Consider the following 12,817-nt stretch of genomic DNA (forward strand, 5'->3'; position numbering starts at 1 on the left):
ATGACAACAGCTTTTTGGAGGCCTGAAAACGCATATTTTTGAAAACAGGTTTCAAAGTGCGTGTAAACAAAAACGCAAATTTGTGAAAATGTGTAAATACATATACGTATTACTTGTCTATAGGTGTGTAGTATTTCTTTACAAAGTGACATCGCCAATACGAACAGCGATACAGATTTTTAGTCGTTATATCCGTGTGAACAGGGATCGTTTTGAAACGCTGTGGCCTGTACATGATAAACAGATCAGATCATTGCTTTTTCATTTTTAGCACATCATTGCGGTGTAAACGTATATATATTTTACATTTATATTCACACACAGAGGCACTTAACTTCATTCATCAAGGAGAGAGTGTGGATTGGTTTGTCTGACATTGAGAACGAGGGGATCATGAAATGGGTGAATAATTCAACACTGAATCAAGGGTAAGAGATTAAACCAGTGCAAATGTATTTCAAACATGAGACTCACAACCTCTAAAAAATAACTGAAGACACACACTCTTCCACAAACACCACAACCAAAGATTATTATTGGCAAAGTTTTTGCACTTTCTCTTTTGCTCTTGCTTCTGTGTTAAATTTACTCTTGTTGCCACATGTTATTCAGGTTTTGGTATGAAGAAGAGCCAAATAATGCAGGTGGAGACGAGGACTGTGTTGAACTGATGCCTTCAGACTCCATCCAGAACTGGAATGATCTCCCATGCTCTGAGAAGAGGAAAGGGGTTTGTGAGAAATAGGGTTAATCCTGTATTGTCATGTTTTTATTTGTATTATTTTACAGAATCAATCTTATTGTGATTATAAAATTTCTGATTGGGGTTCCTATCTTTTAAAACAGTCTGATAATTTAATTTTATTCAAACTGGTATCAATTTAATTTTATAATCTTTTATAACATAAAAAAAATCGTAAATTGAAATGTATAAAAGAAAAATGTAAAACTGTCCAAAAAAATGTATTGCTTTAAAGGCACAATATGTAACTTTTTTGCTTTAAAAATAGCAAAAATCACTATATCTATGTTACATATTTTTTTTAGTTGTGTACTTACATTATCCCGACTGTTTCCAACAACTTTCAAACCAGGAGAAATTTGTAATTTAATCGAGAAACGTCCCGTTTCTTTATTTCCGTTTTGTCGCCGTCAATGGCGTCATATCCGCGTTGTCCCTTGTTTCCGCTCGTGCTGCCATGGTAACCAGAGCTATGAACCAGAGCCCTCTGATAGTAACCAAAGGGACTGACGCGGACAACTTTGTAGTTCCCAATGTCTATCTGCACGCTGTTGTTGTTTCGTTCAAACATTATGGACCATGGCAAGCAGACTTTGGATAAAAAAGGAGAACTAAAACAAGAATCAATATCAGCGTGGTGTTTGAGATGCCGAGAGCTCCCAAAGACAGTATATAAACGAGAGCTCCACGTCCGAGATTTCGACCGCTCCTACATGTACTTTATTAAACATGTGAGCACATTTACATAAAACTAATCAATGTTATATAGTTCAACAATGATAAAATGTCAGAATATGATCTGTATGTTATTCTAATGTTGATCTAGTTTACTGCTAGTCTCATACAGACAGACTAACACATACATTTCAACACATTCAAATGCAGTTTAGTGTGCTAATGTAATGTTAGACCAAGTTGTTTCACTTGGTCTAACATTACATTAGCACACTAAACTGCATTTGAATGTGTTGAACTTTATGTGTTAGTTTGTGTTTACGCTGCGTTACCTCACAAGTTTAATTTGTCTAATGAACTGACCTGTGAGTAGTAATTCTGCACTTGCGTGTAGCTCGGTAGAATGAAATGTCCATGTTCCTTTTATATCCGCGGGACTCATGTCGCGTGTGGAGCTGATAGCTGTCTCTTAGCAATCCCGACCTGCTTCATATAAAAACATCGATGTATTCAGTCATCCATAAACATTATTAGATCGGTCGACTTGACGTTGACGACAAGATCCATAATTCTTAGCAATAATGTTGCATCATCAAACTACGCCTTTGTTATTGTTAATAGGTTAGCGACCCCTAGTGGCGAAAAATGCCATACTGTACGTTTAATAAACTTATAACATCAGATTGGGTAAACCTCTAATGTGTTCATGTCTTCCCAGACAGCAACAGTGTCGGCCCAGATCCGGCCCACATCTGTGTGTAATACACGTGTACCAGATGTGGGCCGGATCTGGGCCGACATTATGTTGCTGTCTGGGTTGCTGTAAATATGATCTTATTCTAGCTTTTATCATGAGCCAATAAACTACAGAAGTCTGAAGTGTCCAAGATTGCAATAATTCTCCGTATTATGCTGTTGTATGCCTTTGAAACTTTTGATTTGAATTGTTTTCTCTTTAAATGATCAATATAATGTAAATATAATAAAATGAAAATAATAAAATAATAAGAAAATAATAATAATTTTTTATATTGTGTTCTAACATTTACTGCCTGTGATGTGTGATTATGGTGAGATATTTCCTCCAGCCCAGTGCAATGCAGCAGAGAGACATTTTATACAATTTACAGACGTACAGTACTTGTGTTCAAGTTCAAGCACTAACATGTACACCTAAGAAAGTTCCTTTGATGGTAATATAATTTTATTTCTAAAGAATAACTGTAATTTGTACTGTTTTCAGAGAATCATGTGATCAATTTCAAATGTAGATATCCAAAAGGCTTTTGCACTCCTTTAATATTCTCCCGGGGGAAGATCGACGCCACTTGAATAACAGTCGTTCCAAACGAAACTGAAAGTGAGCAACGAAACCACAAAGCGCCTCTCTCAGGACTGTTAGTGAAGGGTACATGCTCACTTTGAGGAAATCACCATTTATGAGCATGTGACACTGAGTGTTCGTTTGAAAGATAGATGGCGGGAGATTTCGAATTTACCTAGAATATAAATAGAATAATTCAAGTTGTCTTGTTGAGATACATTTTTTGTCTTGCATGAACAGTATTTATATTTCCGTAGGAAATAAATGGGTTTAATTGTACATGCAGGGGTGCCGCCAGAAATTCTGGGCCCTATGGAAACCAAAATTTCTGGGCCCCCTACATTTTTTACAGATAAAATTTAACCCAATAAACATGCCCTGTATACTTTTTAAAAAAGATACTTAGCACATTGCGTAGATAAATGTCTAAAGATGAGTACAAAGCCTACAAAAAAAAAAAAAAAAAAATCATATTTGTATAAGTCAAACACACGTAATAACCATATTATTTCTGTTGGCCTATTTAGTTTTCATAATATAAAATATTAAAATATCTATTTTGCAAACTCCTTATAGCCAATGGTTACTACAGACACATGTTTTATTCAGTTTTTTATATTATTTTTTTCTGGGGCATTTTATTAAGAACGTCAAGTTTGACATAATCGATCGTAGCAGCAGCACTGTCACTTCACAGAGCACACGACACACACGGCAAACTGATTTTGTGATTTTTGAAGCGTATAGATTACTTTTTGTTTTGAAAAAGTTATCATCATGTGGCGAACACAGTAGATAAGACGTGTTGAGAGGCTTCAATCTTCGTGAAGTTTCGCGCTCAGGCTCACCTTGTTCGGCTGAAGGTCCTTGCACACTGAATCCGAAATTTTCGCATGCGTTTTCGTATCCGTCATTCTGTGGCTCTAAACTGTCAAAACACCATTCAAACCCTTGTTACGGATGCGAAAAACGCAGAAAATCGAACCCGATCCGATTTTTTTTTTTTTTTTTTTTTTTTTTTTTTTGACGGACGAAAGTTTCGGAGGCAGTGCGCAATTGTGATTGACATAACGTAAGGTTGTATTTATTTTTTAACGTGCTAAAATATCGTACGCGAATTTCGCACGGGGGGAGAAGGACGTGGGTGTGCAGCAGCCGCTGAATCTGTGTAGAGCTATTTTTTACAGTCTATGGTGTAGAGCAGGGTTCACCAATCTTGGTCCTGGAGGGCCGCTGTCCTGCAGAGTTTAGCTCCAACCCCAATTAAACACACCTGAACCAGCTAATCAAGGTCTCACTAGGCATAATAGAAACTTTCAAACAGGTGTGTTGGAGCTGGTTGGAGCTAAACTCTGCAGGGACAGCGGCCCTCCAGGACCGAGATTGGTGAACCCTGGTGTAGAGAGTCATAACCCAGAGATGTTATTATTGTTGGATGTAAATCATAATTCAGTAATTATTTTATTAAGCTAGCTAGATAAAAGCCGGTCATGTAGCAACAAAAATAAGTAACTCTGAAAGTTTTGGAATACAGGAATAGGGCAAGCTACCTTTCTTTTTGAAAAACTGTGTGACATACTGTCGACTTCGGCGTTCTCTGTCTTCTCTTTCCTTTCCTTTTTTGATGCCCTAACTTTTGATGTGACATGCCTGCGTGAGTCACTGTCTGCGCTGCATCATAGCAAGTGCAATAAGCAAGAGTCCAAGAGACGTTACACTAGCGATCGTAGCTCGGAGAGCGCAGGTGGAATGAACCATTGTAAGGGGGAGGGGTGTGACTGAAACAGTAAATACATTATTTGTTTTTTAAATATTAAATCTATGGTCAAAACGGACAAAATACACATTTAGTACATGAAGGGCCCTAGCACATTTAATGTATAAAAAAAGAGAAAAGAAATAAGAAAACAAAAAGAGGGTCTGCTCTTCTGGGCCCTAAATCAGCCTGGGCCCTTAGAATCGTCCTAACCTTCCACCCCTTTACGGCGCCCTTGTGTACATGTGTTGGAATCTAAAGAAGAAATGCTACATTTATGAAGTCAGTAATTTGTTGTTTCTTCTTTTGGCAAATTTTTGGCTGTTGATTGTTTTGTTGTAGTTTCCCAGACAGCAACATAGTGTCGGCCGTATTTACATGAATTAGTCCAAATGGATCCCTCTCTTTCAGGTTATTCCCAGACAGCAATATAGTGTTGGCCAGATCCGGCCCACATCTGGTACACTTGGATTCCACACGGCCCAGATGTGGTCCGGATCTGGGCCGAAACTATAATATGTTGCTGTCTAGGTTTTTAAAGAGTAATAGATGAATAGATGTACACATGAAGGCATCCATTCAATGTCTCTGTTCTTCTGATCATCATCCTCTCTGTCACTGAGCACCACAGTATTGCAACTAAAAATAAAACAGTTTAAGAAATTAAAAGGACTTCATGTGTCTCATAAAAGAAACACGGTTAAAGCTGAATGACAGAAAGTGTGCTTATGTTTATACACTAGAGGGGGCTAAAGATCATTCTCACACAGTGGAGTGCATTCAGTTGAACTGACTGCTTCAGTGTTACTTTTAACACACTGCTGGTGGTTCCCATACACAGTAAACCCCGAACAGTATTAATTTAACAACAGGGATTTTATATTTTTCTGCACTTTCACTGCTGCTTTAGCTCCTTCTCTTTATCTTGTCTTTGGGGTTTCCCTTTGAGGAGGTAAAGGAAGCAGTGCTTCCACAAAAAAACTGAATAAGAAATGAATCCACAGTAGAAAAATAAAACAACGCAAATCCCGCCTCTCATTTTCATGCGCATCAAATCGGTCTGACTTAATAGGCATAAATAATGGTGTTAATGAGAATACTAATTAAAAAGTAAACAACTCACCCATATCACTGCTTTATTCACATCAGATTCACTTGAAAACACAACCTGTAAGTGTGTATGGGCTTTAAAATGTGCAGTCAGCTTGGTGAAATTAAAGGCACATCTCCGTGTCTGTGACCAGGGACAGCGCTAGGCCTACAGGGAGGACTGAAGTGATAATTGAGGAAGAAAAACTTCAGGGGCCGTATGTATAATTTTAGTCTTAAGTCTGTCAAAATTCTAAGAATGACTTAATTTTACTCTTATTCCTAAACTTAAGAATAAGTGTGATTCATAAAGGTTCCTAAGTGTTAAGACTTGGTAACAGCTCCTAAATTATTTAAGAGTGCTAGAGAGGTCTCCTATAACCGAGTTAGGAGTAACAAGATGGCAGCAGAGAGGAGGAGGCCGCACAGTTTTCAATGAAAATATAATGTATTAGAGTTAAATGATGACGAGTTGATCAAACGATAAAAATTTTGTTTTTGTGCAGAGGTGTATGGGTCAGAAAGTAGAAGTCCTGCCATATGTTTATTCCACCCATAAACTCATCCAGCTGATTTCACTAATTAGTCCTGTCTCCTGGCTGGGAAACTGTGCTAATTAGCAAATCCAGGTGATTGGAACAAAATACTGAGGAGGACTTTCTGAACCTGGACTTTACACCTCTGCTTTTGTGACACTAACCACACCAAACATACACAGTAAATTCCCTGGTGTTAAATTAACACCGCTCGGTGTTCATATGGGAACCACCAGCAGGGTGTTAAAAGTAACACTGAAGCAGTGTTAGAGTTAATGAGATAATTAAGTGATTAATTGAGTGATGATTGTTGGATTATTGAAGACACCTGATGATAACAAGCAGAATCGCTGAAGAAAAGAGAAACACAAGAACTACAACTGACTTCCAGACACAGCTTTAGATGAAATCAACTGAAAAGACATGAAATCGCTCTTATTATAAACCAGTCTGACCTTATTTCTGTCATTCATCTACAGAAGCTCTTTTTGAGAATTAACAAAGTTTTAGAGTTTATTAATTACAAATAACCATTTTTGGTCAGTGATGAGATTAGTGAAGCATTCTACTTCATGACGGTTCAACTATATGAGCTGATCATCTTTGTTTCTGACTTCCTATGTAACAAATTATGTGTTTTGGTAAACACTGTTACAAAGACCACAAACATACATAAAAACGTCAAGTGTCAAAGTGGGCGACAAAAAAAATGAAACACTGATCACCATAATGGTGATTACAAAAACATTACAAAACTTATTATTTTCAATAAACCATCAACATCTACACCTCTATTAATTGTAATTGGTAATAAGTGAAGCAGGTAATGCTGTTTGTGGAGTGAAGGAGTAATCCGAGGGATTAGGGTTTCATTTGGGACAGAGCCTTAGAGATGGTGTGGATTTAGTGTGCGTGAAGTGTACTGCGCTATGGACAGTCTTGCACACTTACTTCCCGTCATGTGCACACGCTCTCAAGTGACCAAGACGCAAGTGTGGGTATTTGGACAGACCCAGAAAACATCCCCATCACAGAAGAGCGAGAAAGAGAGATCCGTTTAAGAGTTTGATAATCTTTCTCTGACACAGATCTGCAAACTTTACTGTTCTCATTTGTTCTGAAGTGCATGTTCGCATAAAGCATGCTGATCCTTACGCTTCAAAAAAGAAAAAATGGTTAGGATTAAAACCCCAGTGATTACATCATCTGTCACCACTTCTTCATCATGATTTTGTAACCCGTTTTGTCAGAGAAATCACTTCCTGTATTCCTTTTTAGTGTTAGCACTATTTAAAAGAAACCATGACTATCATTCAACTACAGCTCATCTGTGAACACTTGCTGTCAGACATAAGAGTGAATAATGGATTTAGAGGACATTTATGAAAATGATGATATTAAGGACATAACTGGACCTCGAACACAGAATCACAGCCAGGACGAAGGAAAAGACAGAAAGTGCAGTAAGTAGAAAGTTTCATTTGAAGAAGAAATGGTGTTGTTAACTTTTGAGGAATCTTTTTTTCAAAGAACAACGTGTCCATATTTCTGCATTTATTAACATGAAGTTGCATATTTAACTGTAGATATTCCGCTATGATTATTAAAGAATAAGTTTTCCTGTGCATTGTCTAATGATAAAGGTGGATTTATTTGAGCCTATATTTCTAATAATATGAATTCTAAGTGAATTGTTGTTAACTGATATGTGTGTGTTTTGTCTCTGTTTGTCAGGAGGACGCAGGTGTTTGGTGTTGATGACAGTGTGTCTCGGGCTCATTTGTGTTCTTCTGCTGGTCTTCATCACACTGTACATCACCATCACAGCAGAGAGAGACCTGAGAGGTTAGTACAAATGGATTTATAAGTTTATTTGCACTTTACAACACAAATAATGAGCAAAGTGTTTATGTTTATTGAAAGGAAATGCCAGTTTTTTCATATTCAATGAGTTGAAGAGCTGGTCTGAGAGCAGGCAGTTCTGCAGAGATCGAGGAGCTGATCTGGTCATTATCAACACTGAAGAGAAGCAGGTGAGTTTGTGTGAGTGACTGTTAATCAATGAGAGGAATCACACTTACTCCTGTTTATATTCACACACAGAAACTCATATCTTCATTCAAGGAGACAGTGTGGATTGGTTTGTCTGACATTGAGACTGAGGGGATCATGAAATGGGTGGACAATTCAACACTGAATCAAGGGTAAGTGATAAAATATGGCGTTATATATGTGCCTCAATCCTGAGCGAGTAATTGTAAGTTTTGAGCACAGAGAACTTATTCTCTGCGCTCCTGTCAAGTCCCTCTCTCTCTCTCTCTCTCAACCTCTTAATTCTGTGCGTGCTCAACTCTTGACACACACGCTCGCTCAACTCTTGACACACACACTCGCTCAACTTGCAGCAGTGTTACAAGTGTGCCACAAAATCAACCAATCAGAAAATTAAAGGTCAATTGTGATTGGCTGTTGGTCTCCAATCAAATCGCTAGTAGAACCAAAGCCCGTCTTGTAGATATCCATATCCATATATATCCATATATCCGTATATAATCCTTTATTATATGATATCTGTAACTATCAGCATCCTGGAAACTTACTGAAAAAAAAAATCGAAAAAAATAACTGACTACAGCGAGACTAATGGATTAAAACACATTTTGGTAAAAATGTTTTTCTTTTTTTTTTTTACTTAAAAGTGCCTTGTTAGTTTTGTGTATTATAATGCTGTTGTGTTCTTTAACTTACAATATTATATGTCTATTGTGACTAAAGTTAGTTTGACTTATCCTTTTCAAGCATTCTAATGCTAGCACAGAATGTCATCAGAACAGCAACACCTAAAAGTCACAATAGGAGATATACTATTTTAAGTTAAACAACACAACAGCATTATAAATTATAAGCTGAATCTCTGGAGGAGTGTCATAATATTCCTCTGTCACATATAACTGTCAATCACCTCACACAATGTCAGACCTCACTCTTAAAACTGACATTTTCCGAACAATTAAACAAAATTTGCCCTCCAACTATTAGGCTAATGTCTGTGATCTAAAGAAAACCACCATTATAATAATTATTTTAATTATTATTTTTGTGTATTATAATTTATAAAACACAAAACTAACAAGGCACTTTTAAGTTAATAATAATAAAAAAAATTACTTACCAAAATGTGTTTTAATCCATTAGTCTCGCTGTAGTCAGTTATTTTTTATTTTTTATTTTTTTCAGTAAGCTTCCGGGATGCTGTAGATAGTTCCAAGATATCATATAATAAAGGATTATATACGGATGTATGGATATATATATATATGGATTTCTATGGATAGTTCTACAAGACAGGCTTTGGATCTACTAGCGATTTGATTGGAGACCAACAGCCAATCACAATTGACCTTTAATTTTCCGCGAGTTGAGGAGTGTGTGTGTCAAGAGTTGAGCGAGTGTGTGTGTCAAGATTGAGCGCGCGTATGTGTCGAGTTGAGCGAGCGTGTGTGTCAAGAGTTGAGCGCGCACAGAATTAAGAGGTTGAGAGAGAGAGAGGTACTTGACAGGAGCGCAGAGAATAAGTTTGTGAGAGAGCACCTGAGTAAACTGCGTGAGAGGGGTTATTATTGCACGTTAATATGGATAATAGCAAACAAGAAAATACATTTATTGAGCACGGAATTGTTTTTTCCTTTGCTCAAACACATTTTTTTTTAATTGATTGTTAATTTCTGTTCAAAATATAATGTAATGTGCTTGCAAATTTCTCTGTGCTCAAAACTTACAATTACTCACTCAGGATTGAGGCACATATATAACGCCATAAAACACTCACAAAGAAACACTTAGGAATAATTTGTTACGTCCTTTTTATATTCATTTAAAAATTAGAAAATCACAACCTTCATAATTAAACACAAACACAATCATGACAACAACCACAATCAAGAAAACACTTCCCATTAATAAACTGTATGCACAACCCGGTCACACTAAATGTGTCTCTATAGCACGCATTGTGTTTATAATTTATACGCAAAAATGAGTTTGTACATGTGTTTGATATGCGGTTTATTGCGTGTAATACACACACACACACCCCACACCACTTCTAAACCTACCCATGACCCATGCGTGTGTATTATATGTTTGGTTAGGATTAGTGGTGCACGTAAAAACTCATTTTCACGTATACATTGCACGATAAACACAATGCGTGCTATAGAGACGCATTTTCATGAGATCAGGCTGGTATGCATAAATTGTTCTCTTTTACTTTTCTGCACTTTAACTTCTGCTCTGCTATTCTACTCTGCTATTCTGGTGCTGTGAATATTGCTGGCTCTTTTATGATGAATGGCTTGTTAAGCTCCTCATTTGTTGTTTTCTGATTGGATAAAAACTTTCATTGAACATCTGGGGTCCTGAATAACTGAAAATCTGACACATTTTACTCAGGTTTTGGTACAAAGATGAACCGAATAGCCATCAAGGTTCAAATGAGGACTGTATTGAACTGGATCCTACAAGAGACCCTGTGAACAACTGGAATGATCTGCCATGCTCTTTTACGAGTAAATTTATTTGTGAGAAATAAGTTTCATCCAGTTGCTTGTTGCTTTTGCTTCTATTATTTTTGTGAATCATTCTTATTGTGTATTATTTCTGATTGAGGTTTCTGTTGTTGTTGTTGTTTTTTAAAAACTGCCAATAGATCATCATATGAATTTGTTAGAAGGAAAATTTTAAATTGTCATTATTTTTTCATTGCTATAATAAACACAACATCCAGTTTCTCATGACGTGAATGAGGGTGATCTGGGACACCAAACCTCTGATGTGTTCATTACTATTAATCTATTAAGTGTCTTTGAAACTGCTTTTGAGTTGTATTGCTTTCACTATAAATAAAATTATCAATATCAATTATTATTATTACTGTAAACTGTATTTTTGTTTTTTAATCATTATTGTGTTTCTGATTTATTAAACTATGGCTATCTTTGCTCCAGTCCAGCAGGGGCAGCAGAGAGCGGGTTTATCAGACTGAAGTGATCAGAGAGGAACAGAAACATCAGATTCAGGCACTTTCTGCTGTTTCTGCATCATCAATACAAAGGTCCAGTTTGGCCTGTTTAAGGGTGCTTGGGTTTATTTGAGTGCTCACAGATTCCTCTTGTTGGCTTTTAAAGCTGATAACATGTGGTTGAATGTTCAATACACAAACACGGTAGTATGAGTCTGCAGGGAGTTTTTAGGTTGGTCAGGTTTTTTTTTTTTCTTGTCGAAGGCCAGTGTGAAATGAAATTACTTCCTGCACTGTAAAATCAGACCGTGATTCTAACTAACACTTTTAGTTAACTTTACTTAATATCTTAACTTAATTGTAAAAATAATCGCCACTATGGAAACTTCAGCACGCAGTTTAATACCATCCGCTGCCAATCAAGAGCACAAATATTTTATCCTGCAGTTCACAAAGTGAAGGCGCTGCAGAAAGAGATTTTGTGGCTCAGATAAGGTCCAGTTGTGGTTTATTTCTTTGCTCTTGGCTGACATGTGGCATTGCTATGGCCTGCTTGTGTCCCAGATCTGGCAAACAGGAGCGGTCCGCTCAAGGGGCGTCATTCCACGCTGCATGTGGGCCAGATCATCTTTCCACATGTGTGCCAGATGTGGGCCGGATCTGGGCCAAACAATGTTGCTATTCATTTTCTTTGGTGTGGACCTCTGAGTTAGTTCACGTAGTGTAACAGCGCAACGCTTCTCGGTTGTACGTCAGAACGTAGACTCACTATTGGCCGACACTGGTCGTGTGTGATGCATGTGATGCTGGCCAATAAATCTTCAAATTATGCTTACTACTTACTGCACTTTCGATCTTTTCCTTCGTCCTGGCTGTGATTCTGTGTTTGAGGTCCAGTTATGTCCTTAATATCATAATTTTCAACATTTTCATAAATGTCCTCTAAATCCATTTTTGGCTCTTATGTCTGACAGCAAGTGTTCACAGATGAGCTGTGGTTGAATGATAGTCATGGTTTCTTTTAAATAGTGCTAACACCAAATGGGAAGTGCCTTTATTAGTACAGACACAGAGAATAATACTTTCATTCCCACAACGAAACTCTCCAAAACTCTGCATAGACTCAAATACCTTTAAACAGGACTAACTTGTCCTTTGTATTGATGGTAATTAACTGGAAGGGAATGAATAATGTTCTCTTACGAGAGTACTCTTGTGTTGCGTGAGTTTAGCTTACGCTATGGGAAAACTCCTTTTCCCGAGAATACTGAAGCAAGAAAATTATCCTTAATTTTCCAAAATGTAAAACGCATTTGCTGCAGCAGGCAGACATAGGCGAGAAAGCTCGCGCGCCCATTGACTGCTCTGCAGCAACTGCTGCAACCTATCAGTGCATCTTAGCATGACTCCAGCGCCAATGGGAAGCCTTCCCGCGCTACGTCATGACCCGCCAAAATGGGTGTGGCCTCAAGAGAACGCACATGAGGCTAAAGCACACTGTGCTCAACACAACACACTTACTTCCTCCTGGCAAACCTCCTGCCAAACAGGAAAACGTAAAAAAAAAAAAAAAAAAAAAAAGTATTTTCTCGTTAAAATAGTAAGGCTTTTAAGGAACATGTTCATAATTACAAACAGATGTTGAAAATTACTGCTATTTAATATAAACATAACT

General features: G+C 37.3%; 1 protein-coding gene across 1 annotated transcript; it reads left to right on the top strand.

Moving 5' to 3' along the window:
- The first annotated feature begins 7,392 nt into the window (after positions 1-7,392).
- On the top strand, positions 7,393-11,976 carry LOC308688351 (CD209 antigen-like protein 2). The gene is made up of 5 exons (XM_081361355.1): positions 7,393-7,585; positions 7,857-7,967; positions 8,046-8,155; positions 8,226-8,326; positions 10,575-11,976. The coding sequence occupies exons 1-5, from the start codon at positions 7,486-7,488 to the stop codon at positions 10,711-10,713; spliced, it is 561 nt and encodes a 186-aa protein (XP_081217481.1). The 5' UTR covers positions 7,393-7,485; the 3' UTR covers positions 10,714-11,976.
- Positions 11,977-12,817: the final 841 nt, after the last annotated feature.

This window comes from Scardinius erythrophthalmus, assembly GCF_964197995.2.
Source record: "Scardinius erythrophthalmus genome assembly, chromosome: 3".
In the NCBI taxonomy this organism is placed as follows: domain Eukaryota; kingdom Metazoa; phylum Chordata; class Actinopteri; order Cypriniformes; family Leuciscidae; genus Scardinius; species Scardinius erythrophthalmus.

Excerpts from the sequence above, each read along its gene's own strand:
- LOC308688351 (XM_081361355.1), top strand. The coding sequence starts at position 7,486 with ATGGATTTAGAGGACATTTATGAAAATGATGATATTAAGGACATAACT. Across the intron at positions 7,586-7,856 it reads AGGAAAAGACAGAAAGTGCA|GAGGACGCAGGTGTTTGGTG; the intron begins GTAAGTAGAAAG and ends TCTGTTTGTCAG. Across the intron at positions 8,156-8,225 it reads TCAACACTGAAGAGAAGCAG|AAACTCATATCTTCATTCAA; the intron begins GTGAGTTTGTGT and ends ATTCACACACAG.